This window comes from Triturus cristatus, chromosome 5_1 (assembly GCF_964204655.1).
Source record: "Triturus cristatus chromosome 5_1, aTriCri1.1, whole genome shotgun sequence".
NCBI lineage: Eukaryota > Metazoa > Chordata > Amphibia > Caudata > Salamandridae > Triturus > Triturus cristatus.
The window spans coordinates 165,993,501-166,011,978 of NC_140587.1; the positions used below are offsets into that span (position 1 = coordinate 165,993,501).

The 18,478-nt window shown below is 46.8% G+C and overlaps 1 protein-coding gene across 7 annotated transcripts in view; it reads left to right on the top strand.

Annotated features, from left to right (window-relative positions):
• Positions 1–18,478, top strand: part of LOC146830535 (tyrosine-protein phosphatase non-receptor type 22-like) — a 542,480-nt gene that overhangs the window by 286,512 nt on the left and 237,490 nt on the right. For 6 of the 7 annotated variants that reach the window (XM_085604743.1, XM_085604742.1, XM_085604746.1 and 3 more), the window contains one exon: positions 7,397–7,489. The exons of the other annotated variant lie outside the window; for it this stretch is intronic. In XM_085604743.1, the coding sequence (XP_085460869.1) occupies positions 7,397–7,489 (93 nt within the window). The remainder of the gene's footprint in view (positions 1–7,396; positions 7,490–18,478) is intronic. 7 annotated transcript variants of the gene reach the window in all.

Here is an 18,478-nt window from a genome sequence, read left to right on the forward strand (position 1 = left end):
GTGTGCTGCAGGATGACCTTCACACTCCTCACACACACTCAGGAGGCAGTCAACAGCCCCAGAGCCCAATACCAACCTTGTACGTCTGTCATCCAAGACCCCGTTGGTCCAGCTCAATGCATCCGAACTTGGCCTGGCCACCATTCTTCACATCCACAACACTCCAGCATGAAGGAGATGGTTCTCCCACCTGGCCAAACATACCTGGGACTCACTCCCCGGGAACCTCCACATGAGCCATGACCTGTAGGCCTTCATCATCGTCTTCCTGATTGGTGTGTGCGCACAGTACTTCAAGCCCCCCCTCAGCAGCTTGAGGCCATCACGGGTGAGTATTGGGCTCCCAGGCTGTATTGGATGATACATTGTGACCCATGTGTGTCCTGTACTGGACTCAGATCCCATGGTATGGATGACTGGAGTTGGTTCCACACTGAGGTATAGTTTGACCTTAACACACACGTATGTTGTGGACTAATGCAAAATGATGGCAACATCTCATGACAAAAAAAATGTTTTATTCTCGGCGGGGTGTGTTTTGGTAGATGACATAAGGTGCTCTAACGGGTACATAGAATCCAAAGTTCACAGGGGGAGATGCTATCCTTGGCATTTGAAGGCATCAGAGTCAAGACCACAGTGTTGGTCATCATTGGTCAGACTGTGACCAGCAAGTCCATGTGGCAGAGAATGTCAGTGAATGATGTGCTGTTGTTGCGCATGAGGGCCAGGTGCCAGGCCAGGTGACCTGGGAGATGTGGATGGTCCACTGCCTCTCACGGTCTTTTCCGTGGACGACCCACCTTCCACCGGGGATCCTCAGATGCAGGCCTTGACGATGTTTGGGACGCTCCGTCGGACGAATCCTCTTCCTCTTCCTCCCTCCCTGTGGCTGGTGCTGGTCTGCGCCTGGTGTCACAGGGAGGGTTGCCCATGTTGTCGGCAATCCGACGAAGTGAATGGCTTATGTCCCTTTGCACCGCCACGAGCTCAGCCAGTCTTGCCTCCATCCGTCCTTGGTGCTGTTGTTGACTGGCGTGTTGCTCGGCCTGCTGATTCTTAATGTCTGTGAGGGTCGCCACTACCTGACTGATGGCCCTGGTGTCACGCCGGTATGCCTCCATGATGTTGCGGACGTGTGACATAACGGTCCCTTCAGCTGGCTTGTCAGGTTCTCGCCTCCGCCTGCCTCCACTCCCACCACCCCTGCCCACACGGGCCTGGCCTGCCGTTGTGGGCACATCGGGTCTACGGGACCCCTGAGGGATGGCAGTGTCGGTGTTGTCTGCCTCCTCCTGGGTGCCCGGCGAACCTTGTCCCTCCAGGTAAGACTGGTTCAGTTGTTCAGTGTGGGCAGGGCTCCTGGGTGTCTCCTGGGATGTGGCAGGAATGGTGGTGGTGGTTGGCACAGATGTACCTGAAGCAGGTGCTGCAGGGGCTTGGACACCAGAGGGGCCAGGTGGGTTGGGGTCATCTGCGGAGTGTTGTGAGGTGTCGCTGCCGGTGGGATCAGGTTCCTCCCGAGCCTGGGACTGTGGTTCTTCTCCCCCATTGTTGGGGGGAGATCCATGACGTTGCCCTGTGTGTGAGAGAGAGACAATGTTAATGCTGTTTAATGCGACATCCATGTTTCACACATATTCTATTTGCCACAATTCCTCAAGGTAGTTGTATGTGCCTAGCATTCACATCAATGTTCACTTGTGGATGGGTATGTTGCAGGGGACTGATTGAAATGTTCTCCATGGTGTTTGACATGTCGAATTTGGCCTTGGATGCTTCTTTGGCTGTGGCTTGATCTTGTTGTGTCACATGTCTATTGTGAGAGTGGGTAACTTCATTGGCTGCCCCGGGGGTGTGTGCTTGTGTAAGGGGTGAGTGATCATCCCTCAGCCCGACACTGTTCAACATCCACATGGCCCCCCTCACACAAGTGGCCCGCCCCACCACCTCAAAACCATCTCCTACGCCGACGACACCCAGCTCATCCTCTCCCTCACCAAGGACCCTCACACCACCAAAAAATACATCCACTAGGGCTGAGGTCCATCGCCGACTGGATGCGGAGCGGCCATCTGAAACCGAACTCGGACAAGACGGAGGTCCTCATCCTGGGACACACACCCTCAGCCTGGGACGACTCCTGGTGGCCGATCGCTCTGGGGACAGCACCAACACCCACCCACCACGCACGCAACCTAGGATTGATCCTCGCATCCTCCCTCTCCATGTCCAAGCATGTCAAAGCCGTCTCCTCCTCCTGCTACGACACCCTACGCACGCTCCGCCGGATCGACTGGTGGATCCCGACCGAAACAAGTAGAACAGTGACACAGGCCCTCGTCAGCAGCTGACTGGACTACGGCAATGCACTCTATGCAGGACTCCCATCCAAACACCAACGGCGGATACAACTCTTCCAAAAAGCCTCCGCACGACTGATCGACAACGCCCCCCTCCACAGCCACATAACCCCCCTCCTGAGTGACCTGCACTGGCTCCACACCAAGGTACTCCACAACGCCGGACAAGCCTACCTGAACATCAGACTCGGCTTCTACAACCCCACCCACCAGCTCCGCTCCGGCAGCCTCGCCCTCGCAGCTATCCCCCGCATCCAACGTACGACCGCCTGCGGGAGATCCTTCTCCTACCTCGCCCCCAACCCATCTACGACTGACCCAAGACCTACTTGCCTTCAGATGACTCCTCAAACCCCCCCCCCCCCTCAGCATCTTGAGACCCTCACAGGTAAGTCGCGCGCCTTACAAGTACCCTGATTGATTGTTGATTGATTGACGGTGCCTGCTGGTGGGTGTAGTGTGATTTGGCAGTGGGTCTCCCAGTGATGTATCTGTCCCCCCATGGAGCATGCTGCCATGTCAGTGAGTGTGAGTTCCTGTCCTAGATATCTGAGCTGGTTGTGTTTGTGTTAGATTTTGCAGTTGTCACAGGAGGGCCTTGTGCTGGCTACAGCAGGGCCAAGTGTCAACTACCTTGTCAGTACTTTGCCAGTCCCTGTGCATTGCGCATGGTGCATGGGTATGTACCTGGGCCGTATGGGCTGAGGGCAATTGTGTCTGTTTCTGAGTTGTACAATATGTTTAGTGATCCCCACCCTCCCAGCATCCCGGACATCCAGTCTTGGGTTTGTGGTTTGTGTAAGCTGGGACATGGCATAGCCTTGCTTTGTGAATGGGGCATACACATGTTAGTGGCATGAGCAATGTTTTTGAGTATGGTTGTGTCCGGTGAGGGCTTGGGGGTAGGTGTGTGCATTTGTTGTAGTTGGGGTGTGGCTGCCATTAGCCCCATGTTACGTAAGTTGTTTGTGTACTCACCAGGCTCGGCAACTCCTTCGACTCCGTGTACTCCCACCGGTGGAAGCAGGGCCATCACCTTCTCCTCCCAGGGATGGTAATGTACCGGTCTGCGGGGCAGCCCACCTCCTGTGATGTTACTCTGGGCGTAGTCCTCGTTCATTTTGCGGTTAACTGCCCTGCGCAGATCGTACCACCTGGCTTGGCATTCCTGGTCCTTCTGATGGGCGCAACAGCATTCACCCGATCGACGATCCTCTGCAACAGGCATGATTTTTCAGCTATGCTGGTCTGTCTGACCAATGTTCCAAAGAGCTGTGGCTCGACTCTGATGACTTTGTTGACAAGGATGTCCAGCTCCTCCCTTGTGAACTTTGGATTCTTGTCTGTGGGCATGGTGTGGTGTGTGGGTGTGGAAGGTTGTGGGTGTGTGGGTGTGAATGTGTAGGTGTGTGTGTGAATGTGTAGAGGGGGTATGTGTGAAGGAGGTTGTGTGATGGTGTGTAAGTTAAGGTGTATGGATGCAGTTGTTTGTGTGTGGTGTCTGTCAGCAGTGAGTCTGTTGCAAAGGCTCAAGGTTTGTGAGTGTGGGCCATTTTTATTGGTCCATTTGTGGGTGTGGCTGGGTTTGAAATTTTGGTGGGTGAGTTATAAGAGGTGGTTGTGAGTTTGGACCTCTGTTTGCCTGTTTGGATGTACGACTCGTATCCCGGGCACAAGTTTACCCGGATACGAGTGGTACGGCGTTCGATCCGTACGGAGCCTTTCCCCTGCGCTTGTGTTTTTTCGGACGGCCGGTACGGATCGTACTTGCGCGCTCGGACTTCACTTTTACAATTTGTATGTAAAAATGTCCGGGGACGTGTCGTAGACTTTTCCTGTATGGATTTTTCACGTACGAATCGTACTTCGCCGTTTGTACGGGACTTGTACGATTCGTACGTAAAAAAATACGGATGCGAGTCGGACGGTAATTTTTTTTGACGGATCGGAATCGGCACCATAATGTTAAAATAAGTTAAACATATACATATAAGATATAATATGTATACTTACTTAATAATATTCGTAAATAATTATTTTAATAACTTATAAATTGTTAAAAACATGTTATAAATTATAAATACATATATACACATACAAAAATAATATAAAGAAAATATATATAACAAATTAAAAAACTACAATATTTGTTATCTTTTTTAAATAAATTATACACAACATTAACTAAAACAATACAGAAAAATATTGGATAGCAGATGGAATAAAATTACTATTCCAACTCCAGAGAGTGCAACAGTAGGGAAAGTGTTGGATAGCTTAGGGGTAAAAATAACTATTCCAACTCCAGAGAGTGCAATAGTAGGGAAAGTGTTGGTTAGCGTAGGGGTAAAATTACTATTCCCACTGCAGAGAGTGCAACAGTAGGGAAAGTGTTCTACAGCGAAAGGGTTAAATTTACTATTCCCACTCCACTGAGTGCAACAGTTGGGAAAGTGTTGGATAGCGTAGGGGTAAAATTTACTATTCCCACTCCAGTGAGTACAACAGTAGGGAAAGTGTTGGATAGCGTAGGGGTAAAAATTACTATTCCCACTCCAGAGAGTGCAACAGTAGGGAAAGTGTTGGATAGTGTAGGGGTTTAAAATTACTATTCCCACTCCAGTGAATGCAACAGTAGGGAAAGTGTTGGATAGCGTAGGGGTAAATAATACTATTCTCACTCCAGTGAGTACAACAGTAGAGAAAGTGTTGGATAGCGTAGGGGTAAAAATGACTATTTCCACTCCAGTGAGTGCAACAGTAGGGAAAGTGTTGGATAGCGTAAGGGTACAAATTACTATTCCCACTCCAGAGAGTGCAACAGTAGGGAAAGTGTTGGATAGCGTAGGGGTTAGAAATAACATACTTATCAATTAAATATTGTTTTTATTAAATAATGAATTAATAATAAATAAACAATAAATGAATTATAAATAGCAATAAAATAACATTAATAATTACTTTAATAACATTAAATTACTTCCCACCCTATTCCCCAATAAACCCCAAACCCACTCCGCATAAAAATGAACACAACTACTATAATTATCAATTAATCAATTATTAAAAAATAATTACCAATTAATAATTAATTACCAATACATTATTTATCAATACCAATAAATAATAGTTAATAAAAATTAATTATAAAAATTACTTCCCACCCTATTCCCCTGTAAACACACAACCCGCTCCTAAACTAAATTAACACAATTAATATATTTATCAATTAATAAAAATTAAGTACCAATTAATAATTAATCAACAATAAATGAATTATCAATACTTAAAATTAAATAATTAATTTATTATAATTAATTTACTTCCCACCCTATTCCCCTGTAAACCCACAACCCGCTCCAATAAAAAACATAACACAATTGATATAATTATCAATTAATAACAATTAATTACCAATTAATAATTAATTAACAATAATGTAATTATCAATCTCCATAAATAAAAATTAATTATTACTTAATTACAATTAAATTACTTCCCACCCTATTCCCCTATAAACCCACAACCCGCTATGGAACTAAAATGCAAAATGTAATTAAAAATAATTAATAATTTCTAAAAATGATGATTTAATTTACAATAATTAAATTATTTCCCACCCTATTCCCCTATAAACTAACAACCCGCTACGGTACTAAAACGCAAAATTTACTTTAAAAAAAATTACTAACTTCTAAACATATAATTCATATATTTAAAAAAAAAATACAAAACATAACAAAACATGTGGAACACATACATATAAAATGCATACGAAAATACATAACACTAACATAAACATCGATAATATTAATATCGATATTTTTGCTATCGATAATACTAACTTCGATATTAACAAAAACAATATTTCTAACCTTCAGGTCAATATTCTGGTCACCGATATTCTTGATGTCAATATTCTGTCCCTACGATATTTAAAACTCGATATTTATGTAGGTCGAAATAAAAAACTCGATATTATGTCTGTGCACCCAACGCTTTAACCTCTATATTGAGAGGTGAGTCGAATGCAAAGATTTGAAATCCAGAATAGTAAATATATGCTTACCTTGACAATGTATTATTAGGCACTGAAGTGGATGAGATATTTTTGTAGGTCGATATTAATACTCTTGATGTAGTGCTACACAAGCTCTCTGAGGATAGCACTCTGAGAGGAGCGAGCCTGGAAAATCTGCTCGGCCTGGGGTTGGCTATTCTTCCGGAGGCCTGAGCCTGTGAGAGTCGGGTAGAATGGCTGAACATTTACCTGGAAGGGGCATATGGGAAAATGAAAGGACGATAAGGATTCATGTGGACGAGAATGCTAGACATATTTTGAAAATAAAGAGCTATGCTAAATTACAAATTACTTGAATTTCTTGTAGACGTATGCCTTTTTGATCATATTTTAGGGGAATTATGCTTCAACACACAAATGTATCTATCCGAGCACTGAGATGACTGTGATAGAATTCATGTTGAAACGGAGAAAACTAAAATAGGATTTGGGCAATAAAGTTAAGGCTCTGCAAACATTTTTGATGATGGAAAAATATTGTTTAAATAGTTTCAACATTATTATTAAAGTAATTATTATCAGATTATTATGCGGACAGCAGATTGAAATGTAGACTGGTGAATGTTTAGGAAATGTTTGTGGCAGGAGTGGGCCTTCTTATCAAAGACGTAGGCACTCCTGCGCATGGTATTAGAGACAGACGCATGGCTGCTTTAAGAAGGATAAGGTGGGCGAACCATGGTAGAGATGATATAGGAGGCAGTAAATATCTGTCCCTACCTTTGGCTGGGAGGGCGCAAGTATCCGCGGGATCTTTTCAACGTATATTAAATCAGAGCGCACGCATGCGCGAGTGCAGTCCAGTCGAGCAGTCTGTCAGTGTGACATCAGCGCCCTCACATTGACAATAAGGGGTTCGTGATTGCTGCGTGGACACGCCCACAGTGCCGCTCATCCATGATTTTGCTATTTTCATGACCTGTCATTCTAATGTTGCATGTGTGACCCTCAGGAACAATACGACCTAGTCCACAAAGCAGTAATCCAGCTTTTCAAAACTCATCTCGACAAGATTGCTTCATCATCAGGACCTGCAGGTGAAGAGGTGAGTGTGTGAGTTTATCCTCAGTATCAGTGCATTGTTCATGTTCCAATGTTCGGGAGCCGGGGTGGGGGTGTGGGGGGGAATCATTGCACAATATTGTAATAACCAATCACTTGTGAAGACTTGAACGTATGAAGGTAAAACACGTTGAAACAAACATGCTCTGGTAGGATTTTCTGAGAGTCATATTTATACATGTTTTTTTCTCTCCCTGGGTTACTTACATACAGAATTATGGAGAAGTTGCATGTGACATTGTTCTACTGCTATTGTGCCTGGAATGCTCCACTACTAGAACTATGTACATTAAAAAATGCGTTTCGACACCTCTCTACCAGTGCAGTAAGGCAGAATGATGGGCCTCCCCTGCAGAATGTGATGAGGGGCCCTGAATCTCCCACGTCTCACAGATATCCATTGGTCTTGGGATTAATGGGGCACTCTAAAGGTTAAGGTGCCCCCTGAGGTACAATACTACACGGAGTTGGGTTTTTATCAGCCTTTGCTCATCATTAAATGGCTTTTTAAGTCAATCTCGGTTCCTTGCTGTTTACTGGATGGCTTTTGTTCCCATACTGAGTTTGTCCGCCCATGGGCATAGCTTCTTTATCCTTGCTTTTGATAAATTGCATCCTGCCACTGCTGGCATCATGAAACTCTATGTTTCACTTGTTCTTTACCACTCAGTGGGAATGCGTGTCCTTTTTTTCTTTAGAGTGTGCTTGCATGCTTGACCTTGCCCCCCTCGTCAATCAGAGATACACTCCTCTCCCACAATCCCAGCTGGTGTTCCTTTGCGTTTCTCTAGATGCCAGCCTTGTTGAGTCGCTGCACTTTTCTGTACCTCTCTGTTTCCCCTTTTTAGCTGTCAACTACAGGCTGCTTTTAGCAGTCTGCTGTCGAAGACCTGTTGTGGACAAAGGCTTTGGGCCATGTCATTGCTTATTATTGGTTTCCTTTCTTATCAATCTCATCTCATTGCTTTTTATTTCTTTTTCCTTCTTCCTCTTCTGTTTGTCCCTTCCTTGGAGCATAATGTCCTTAGCATCCTTTTGACTGCATGACCTGTGTCACTTTGATGCTCACATTCAGAGGAACGCTTCTCCTTTTTCTTTCAGCACTCCCTGCCATGCCCTCTCCCTTGTGTTTCGTCACTCAAATCTCCTGCACACTGTGTTCCTCCTTCCTTCCCCTCTCCATCAAGTCTGGTGCTTCTAAATGCCTGGCTTTTTCTTTGCTTTTGGTTTTTCATTGTCAGCTTCTCCTCCCCACAGCTTCAGTCTCCTCTGTTGCTCTGAGTCCTGATATCCTACACTTCCTGTTGCTCTCTCCCTCAAAAATAAATTGATTCCACTACCCTCAGCTGCTTTTTGTTTTAAAACATACTTTTGAAGACTTTTTGAATGTCCCTGGAGCTGCTATTTTTTTTACAGGGTCATTTCCTCAAAATGCGCTTTCACACAAATGAAACTTATTTTTTGTATTTTCCACCTCAAGATTGGCATCCACCATCCCAAATTAGCAAATGAAAAAACTAGATGGCACGGCGTCTGCCAGATGCGTGCACAAATGTGGTGACACATGCGCACCTGCCCGTCATCGCTTAATTTGCAAATTGATGGGTGCCGGGGCCTAAGGCCTTGCTCAGTAGTCCACTAAAGATCATGGTCCCGAATGAATACCAACGCTGCGTAGCTATGATTCCACCTCATGCCTCTTCAATCCACCGCCAGACACTCCCCGCCTCGTTACCTCATGCCTCTTCAATCCACCGCCAGACACTCCCGCCTCGTTACCTCATGCCTCTTCAATCCACCGCCAGACACTCCCCGCCTCGTTACCTCATGCCTCTTCAATCCACCGCCAGACACTCCCGCCTCGTTACCTCATGCCTCTTCAATCCACCGCCAGACACTCCCCGCCTCGTTACCTCATGCCTCTTCAATCCACCGCCAGACACTCCCCGCCTCGTTACCTCATGCCTCTTCAATCCACCGCCAGACACTCCCGCCTCGTTACCTCATGCCTCTTCAATCCACCGCCACACTCCCCGCCTCGTTACCTCATGCCTCTTCAATCCACCGCCAGATACTCCCGCCTCGTTACCTCATGCCTCTTCAATCCACCGCCAGACACTCCCGCCTCGTTACCTCATGCCTCTTCAATCCACCGCCAGACACTCCCGCCTCGTTACCTCATGCCTCTTCAATCCACCGCCAGACACTCCCCGCCTCGTTACCTCATGCCTCTTCAATCCACCGCCAGACACTCCCCGCCTCGTTACCTCATGCCTCTTCAATCCACCGCCAGACACTCCCGCCTCGTTACCTCATGCCTCTTCAATCCACCGCCACACTCCCCGCCTCGTTACCTCATGCCTCTTCAATCCACCGCCAGATACTCCCGCCTCGTTACCTCATGCCTCTTCAATCCACCGCCAGACACTCCCGCCTCGTTACCTCATGCCTCTTCAATCCACCGCCAGACACTCCCGCCTTGTTACCTCATGCCTCTTCAATCCACCGCCAGACACTCCCGCCTCGTTACCTCATGCCTCTTCAATCCACCGCCAGACACTCCCGCCTCGTTACCTCATGCCTCTTCAATCCACCGCCAGACACTCCCGCCTCGTTACCTCATGCCTCTTCAATCCACCGCCAGACACTCCCCGCCTCGTTACCTCATGCTTGCATGCTCTTTTTTATACCTGCTTTCTCCATTTTTCAATTATTTAACATCGTTCTCTTCCTCCTTCTTTCTCCTTATTGTGTTTTTCTCTCTCTTGCTCTGATTCAAAGTAATAATAATGCTTGTCCCCGTAAATGAGCGCTAGTGCGCCCCACTTGCAAGCACTGGCTGAAATTAAGCACTGGTCATTACATTATGCAATCGTAGCATCATGATTTATACACGGTCTTGCGTGAAAACGCGTGCTGTTCATCTCACTTTTTTCTAAGGGCGTTTTTTTCTTATTTTCGCCAATGTCGAAAACTACCTGCAAAAACATTAGCAAAGAAAATAGGTCTGCGTTGGCATCCAAAAGGTGAGACCTATTGTGTTTGCCTTTGCAAGTAACTCTTCTTTACTTCTCCCTCCACCCCTATCTTGGGATCTATTGTTGTATATACTTTTAAGATGGCTGCTTCATTACAGGATTTTATCCCCTGGCATCACGCAACACAAGGGCTATTTTAATAGTAAATGATGTTTACCGTACTTTTAAGACGACTAACGCATTGCATCTTCACACTGCAATATGTAACGCAGCAGCATACATGCCAACATTTTACAAGTGGTTTATTTGGACAAAAAATCAGGGGAAGGCATTTTCCTGATTCAAGTACATCGAATCAGAGGCCTTTTCATGCAGGAGACAGGTGAAATAAAGTCACTTTTTGCTTAACAAATCGGGAGTCTCTCTAAATCAGGTATGTTGGCATATATGCGGCAGCCATCATGAAAGTACAGAAAGTATTGACTTCTATAATTTCGAAATGGCTGCTGAATTGTGTGACACAACACACATTCCTTCACACAATGCAGTGCCTATCTTACAAGTATAGAACATTTTGGGTCAGATTTGCCCTGAATTTGTGTCACAAATGTATATTTGGAATTTACTTTCCAGGCCAAAAGTTACTTGAAAGTTATGCGAAGCGGTGGTATGTGCTGCTTTCATTTACTTTGCATCAAGGGGGCGTTCCCATGCAACCACCCATGGTTTTTGATGCAGAGCCCTGTCTACTAACAATAGTAGACAGGCATTTGCGCCAAAAAGTGGCACCTCTTTGAGACAGGTGTTAAAAAACAGAAATGTTTTTATTGGTCCAAACATTTCTGACTTTGCATGCGTGCTGCATTGCACAGCTCATATCCAAAGTGTGATATGTTTTAAAGGCTGTCTAAACATGGTATTTTGACCTGGAAGGATACTAATACAAATCCGGTGCTAGACATCCTGCAGAATCCATTGCACTATGGTGCCAAGGTATGTGTGTGGTGCTCGGCAGACTGAGTATGCAGTAGCACCAGGGAATAAAGTAGAAGCACCATATCTTAATAGATGTGGTGCTGTCCTACTTTCTCCCTCTCATGTATATGGAACGCAGCACAGCAACCTTGTTTGCTGCACTGCATTCCATGATATATTAATAAATCTACTCCTCTGTTTTCAATACTTTCAAAATGGTCGCCACGTTGAGTAATGCAGCATGACAGTATGATGCATGTGGAGTTACACATTGCAGCGGCCATTTTGAAAGTATAGAAAACAACCATTTGTTTTGCCAATGGTGTCACATTTTAAAAGCCTACGGCATTGGCAAGACCAATAGCGTTGCTCACACAATGTTGCCATTGAGACTGATGAGATTTGCCAATGGTTGCTAAGTGTAAGGCATTATGCTATATACCAATGCTTCTTTCTTTTTGATGTGTATGCTACAATTAGGTAGGTGTTTAACAAGCATTGCCAAAGCCAATAGGTCTTGCCTATTGGCGAGCTATTGGCTTTCCAATCGGGTAGAGGTGGACAACGAGAAGGTGGGTGATAGTCATCAGGATGGTAAAAAAAACATTATGACATGGCATGTCACAGCACTTTTTTCCTTATGATGTTTGGGGGAAGGGAAAAAAGCAACAGGAACAACGAGGAGGTGAGAAGGGCATAAGCAACACGGATGGCAGGAGAGCAATAAGCAACACAAGGTGAGTTGGGAAGGGAAAAATCAACACACGTGTGTGGGAGGGGAATTAGTAACACGGGGTGGGAAGAGAATAAACAATACAGAGGAGGGTGGGAAGTGGGCTGCTGATCTCATCTGAAGTGGTCGCTAAAGGCCTAAGTCACTGCTCAGCAGGAAACCAGATTCTCTATGTTGTATAGTAGGCGCACAACGTGACATTCACTCTTCCCATTTGCCCAAGGACTCTCCGAAACAGAGCGTGTTGTTCATGGCGTAGCCTTTTATTCACGAACAGGTAATTCACCAGTGACCAACACGAGAGCAACATTATCTCTTTGGATATAGAATTATCAAAGCATCACTCTTTAGTGGTATTAACTTGACGAAGGCTGCCGGGCAATTAGGCACACATTACACTTGAACTTGAGCTTGGCCGTTACACTTGAACTTGAGCTTGGCCGTACACTTTAGTGGCCTTGGCCTGTCAAAGGCAGTAAAGAAGATATGCACCAGATTACATTTGAACTCTTGAACTTGGCCATACACTTGAACTTGGCCATCTCGGCCCACCAAGCCCCCACTCCGCTGAGCACATTGTGCCAGGAGGCCCCAACGCGCTACAGCAAACAGTTGCACTTCTTGTAAACCAGGGCCCCTCATGGCACACTGGCATGCCCACCGGGGTACCTGCACCCAGGCAGCCTCCCCAGGGTTCACCTCAGTCCATAGGTTGTGGGTTAGGGCAGAAGAGTCAGGGACCACCAGCAGGCCAATCCCCCCTTCCGCCTACCCTCTGCACATGTGGCTCCTACCCCTTTCTGGGGGCCATCCAGTTGTTTTACCGCCATTGTTGCGCTTGCTTGTTAGCTGTCACCGTTCCGCCCTCGCTCTCTTGCCGGGTGGGTGGGTGGTCGATGATGTGCCCCTGCAGCTTGCCAGAGGTTCGAAGGGACAAAGAGGCTGAGGATCGCAGGGCGCAGATTCAAATAAGCCTTCCAGCGCGCCCTGACGACGTCACTTCGTTCAGCCCCCTTTTCCTGCCCTGGGGGAAGGTCCAGTCCCGTGGCGCTACTAAGGGCGCCCCGCCTCTAGGCGCGGGGGGCGCCGGTCATAGTAGGCGCACAACGTGACATTCACTCTTCCCATTTGCCCAAGGACTCTCAGAAACAGAGCGTGTTGTTCATGGCGTAGCCTTTTATTCACGAACAGGTAATTCACCAGTGACCAACACGAGAGCAACATTATCTCTTTGGATATAGAATTATCAAAGCATCACTCTTTAGTGGTATTAACTTGACGAAGGCTGCCGGGCAATTAGGCACACATTACACTTGAACTTGAGCTTGGCCGTTACACTTGAACTTGAGCTTGGCCGTACACTTTAGTGGCCTTGGCCTGTCAAAGGCAGTAAAGAAGATATGCACCAGATTACATTTGAACTCTTGAACTTGGCCATACACTTGAACTTGGCCATCTCGGCCCACCAAGCCCCCACTCCGCTGAGCACATTGTGCCAGGAGGCCCCAACGCGCTACAGCAAACAGTTGCACTTCTTGTAAACCAGGGCCCCTCATGGCACACTGGCATGCCCACCGGGGTACCTGCACCCAGGCAGCCTCCCCAGGGTTCACCTCAGTCCATAGGTTGTGGGTTAGGGCAGAAGAGTCAGGGACCACCAGCAGGCCAATCCCCCCTTCCGCCTACCCTCTGCACATGTGGCTCCTACCCCTTTCTGGGGGCCATCCAGTTGTTTTACCGCCACAGGGCGAGACGCTCCCTGGCGTGCTCGCCCGCGCTAACTGTGCCCCCAAATGGCCCCTAGCATTGTTTGTATGAGCCACTGCCCGTCTACCGAAATTCTGACCTCCATCCTGATTCCACCTCTCTCTTTTGTTATCTGGGCGTCTTGTGATACATTACCTGCCCCCTTACAGTGACCATCTAATTGTGAAGAGCCTAGTTTACACCATCTCCTGTTTGCCCTGAATTAAACCATGACCCCCTGCCCGGAACCTGTCCCCAGCTGTATTTCCCCCACCGTTATCCTAAAGGGAACTACTATCCCAGGCCCTCCATAACATTTCCGCCCGTACGGGTGCGTAGATGCTAGCGCCACCCAATTAGACTCCCCTGGACTCCCAGGACAGCGGAGGAAGTGTTGGACCCGCTACCTTCCTCTTACTGGTCGCCCGTATCACTTTCTTCCCTAGCTTGTCCTTGGCCTTAACCAGAACCCCTTTAACTTATACTGCCTGCGTTATCCTACCGACCACATATAGAAACTTCCCTTCAGACCATTGATCCTTGAGCGGTGGCGTAATAACGCTCCCTCTTACAGCCTTGTGATAATTTACCAGGCCCAAGAATGCATTAGATAAACATCTTGGCAACTAACCTCAGTAGCAGGCACATTGTCCAGAAGCCTCTCTTAATGCCCACCTAGTTGGGAAGGCCCAACCCTATCTCCCGCAGGTCATAGGGCAGATGAACAGCTCATAGATTGCGCAAGCCACTCTTCAGTATATCAACCTTTCTTTACAAAGGAACCTTTCAAAGAGGTTAAAGTCAAGTGCCAGCAGGCCCCTTAACCGTATTCATCGCCCTCACCTTAAACCAAGGTCATCCCTTGAATAGTAACTTCCAGGGCACCGCAACGCGGTCCATCCCTGCCAGGGGAGACCTACCACTAGGCCAAATCCCCCAAAATGTTCAATTTCTGGCATCCCGGGGTAGGGCAGAAAGGCCAGGACCACCAGCAGGTCAGTCCCCCCTCCTGCCTGCCCAGTGCCCACATTAATTCAACCCCCTTCCAAGGGGAAAGTCAAGTAAATCAGTCCACATTTGGGCTAGCCCCCATTTCTTCTGCAAGAAAATCTAACTACTGCCCTATACCGTTACCTGCTAACATCAGTCAAAGTTAACTTACCAACCAGGCACCTCCTTGTGCCTGGAAACCACTCGGCTATGCTACATATTTTGTGTCCATCAACAGACCTTCTTCAGCCGGACTTGCACTGGGCTGGACTCCTGCACTGCCACCCTCTGAGCTATTGCTCCACCCTCTGACAGGCTGCTCACTTTGTGAGTGGTGTTGCTTTGCCCCTTACTGGTTAGGACCTGTGGTTTTAGGCCGCCACAGGGGTATAAAAGGCTGGTTTTGCTTCGCCCCTTACTGTTAAGACCTGTGGTTGCAGGCTGCCACAGGGGTATAAATGGCTGGGTTACCATGATAATGTAGCACCTGCTGGGTGTTACCCTGTGCCCGAGGTGAAGTTTGTAAATTGCACTCCATAACAACCTTTACCAGGGAGCCTCTGGTTACCGTATCCTCTGCTAAGTGCCTCTATTAAATCCTCCCGCCCCCGCATGGCCAACACTATGTGAGGATGGCGTTGCCCTTTGGTCGAGGGAAGCAGCGGCTGGATGATTTAATTTATTGCCTGGTAACTAGCCAGACCCGGTAGCCCGCGCAGCGATACTCACCGTTCAACCCCAAACTGACTACTACCCTAACGGTTATTATGTCCTTCGCAAAAGACCCCCTACGTGAAAGGAATAAATACTGTTCCATATCGGCACAAACTGGTGATTGTAAACTTGGATTTTGGAAGGGGTCCTCCTGTAACCAAGCCTTTAGAATGTTTTTGTACTGTCCCCTCACACTTATTGGCATCGCCGTGAAAACATAACAAAAAACTACATCCATGCCAGAATTGGTTCCCCAGCACTAGCGGCTCAAGGGTAATTGTAAGCAGACAGAATTTCGTCTATTTCCTGACTTCTTAGCAGCACCATGAGCCCTTGGTGAGACGTTCTACTTCAGACCAAGGCTGATTCCTCCTATACTATCGCACCAGCCATGTGATTATGTTGGCAAGACAGAGTTTATGTCCTTTGTGTTGAATTAACCATAACGTTTCACAGCTAACTGGAAGAAGGTAAACGTTTTGAACTGTTAAACCTTTTTTTTTTTTTTTTTTTTTTTTTTTTAAAATAAATGGTCTGGTACGCCCCTAGGGCTACAGCCATATTTGTCCTTAATTATTGAGAATTGTTGATCTTTGAATGTTACCTGGCTCTAATCACATAAGGAGATTAGTAGTGTATATTTAGCAATAAATACATATATATTGACATAAATACCTGTGTGGTGTCTTTTCAATTGGTATTTCAAGAGATTATAAGGTAAAACAAGCTGCTTTACATTCCTCAGAGACTTAGCCGCCCGGACCATTATGGCTGGCATTTCTAACCGTACCGTGTTACCCCCAGGAAACTTGGTTATTGCCACTTACGGGAGCATTGGGCCCAAACCTACTAACAGTGACTGAGACCAATGGCTGATTTCCTTATTGCTGGTAACATAAATGGAAATGAGTATGTGCTGTTTTTAAAATAACAGCATTGTCCGGTTTTAGATCTACAGAGTTCCTACTGGACTGCATAACCTTACTGGAGTTTGTGTGATGGGGGCTACCCGAATACGTAAAGTTCTGCTCAGCTGTGCCTGCAAGCCTATTCCAACGTGTACCTTGTCAATGAAGGAAAGCCAGTCCGCAAATCCTGCTAGTTAGAGAACTTGTCTATGCTTTATACCAGGTGACCTATAGCGTGTGGATTCAGGTACACATCCGGCGCCTATTGTATTTCCACGTGCGGCCCCTATCCCACTGACTCATTGCAATGTACCGAGAGTGGTAATAAGCGTACGCCCACCCGGAAGCAATGCCCACTACTAGCGTGCAGACCCCATTTGTTAAAAGCTCTTTCTTTTCTAGCATGTTGCATCAGCCGGGCTCTCTGCATTAAAGAGCTCAGGGTGTAACAGGTGACGAACATAAATGATTCTCGCAGATTACATTTCTGATTACATCAAACTCTGGGTTGGTTCGAACCACCAACCTTTCGGTTATTAGCTGAACGCGCTAACCGGTCGTGCCACAGAGATATCTCTAGTACAGGCGACGAGAGGGTAATCTATAGGGGGATTGATAGATGAGTAATCTGAAGGGGCCTGAAAAGTATCCGACAGATGTGAGTGACTGGCCCCACGCTTTTCTTAACAATTACACAGTGGCTTTTTACCCCTGAACCTCAACGCTTTTACCAACGGACCTGGACTGGACCGGGAATACTCCCAAAACCCGTCTGCCGCCAGCGCACTACAAAGAAAGCCTTTCAAAACATTGAAGCATGCAAGCCTTCCAAAACAAACTCAAGCATGCATGGCGTTCACACCGGTAACAGGGAAACCCACCAACCCCGCCCCCAGGGTACATAGGATTTGCAGCAGCAATGTACGCATCCAAGGTCCCAAACCGCATCGCAGGAATACTCGCCGCCCTGCCGGCCGCCCCGGCGCTACCCACATTCTTGCCTTGATATTACCTCACTCCCACATTGTTTCTTTATGTCTATAACAAGACTCTTCACTCTGCCTTTCTATTCCCTGAACATTTACTAATCTGCAGCCTCTCTTCTCTGCAATGGCCGACTCGATGTGGACACGAAGGATCACACAATTATTATTTTTCACTAAATTATTCCAACGACATGGCCGTGCTTGTTCCATTCACGCCTTCAGCTTTACGAATTTAAAACGAGACTTGTTCTTTGCCCAACTCCAACTCTCTCTCGCTTATTTGAACTCAATAAATACATTTTATTCACCACTCTATAATTACACAGTAGTCATATCTTATTAAGAGGAACTATATCACGGTATTAGTATAGAAATCCCTGGGAATTATATGTGTTTGTTGACATATATCACTCTCCATAGCGGGAAATAGGTCATTTACAGCGTTGGTACCTCAGATACACACCGCTGCCACATCCGTGACAACCCGCACTCCTGAGCGCTTTACTCACTCTCTGGCGCCGCGTCCCGCCCTACAGGCCATACTGCCTCGACCATCCCAAGCTTGATGCCAGACAACGCGCTTCCTCCCCCGATGCCGTCCGGTCCTTCCTTTCCGCCTGCACATCATAACTGACGTTTTATGTCATAAAACACAAGTTAGACTAGGCGACTGAATGGTGAGGTATTTCCACCAATTGAAATATGTCCTGCGGCTTTCACTCAGTCGGGACCTTTAGGTTCTGTAATGCGTCTGTTTTAAAATATAAATAATCGCTATGTCAAGCCTAATGTTATAACCGGTTGCCAAAGATCAAAGCGCCTTCTCGTTGGAGAAATAATTGAAAAACAGCTCTGAGCGGAGCAGTGTGCCCAGAAGTTTAAATACCGACTGTAGCCTTCTATAACGTTATTCCCACAACGCGCTGCCTAAACGCGCCTACT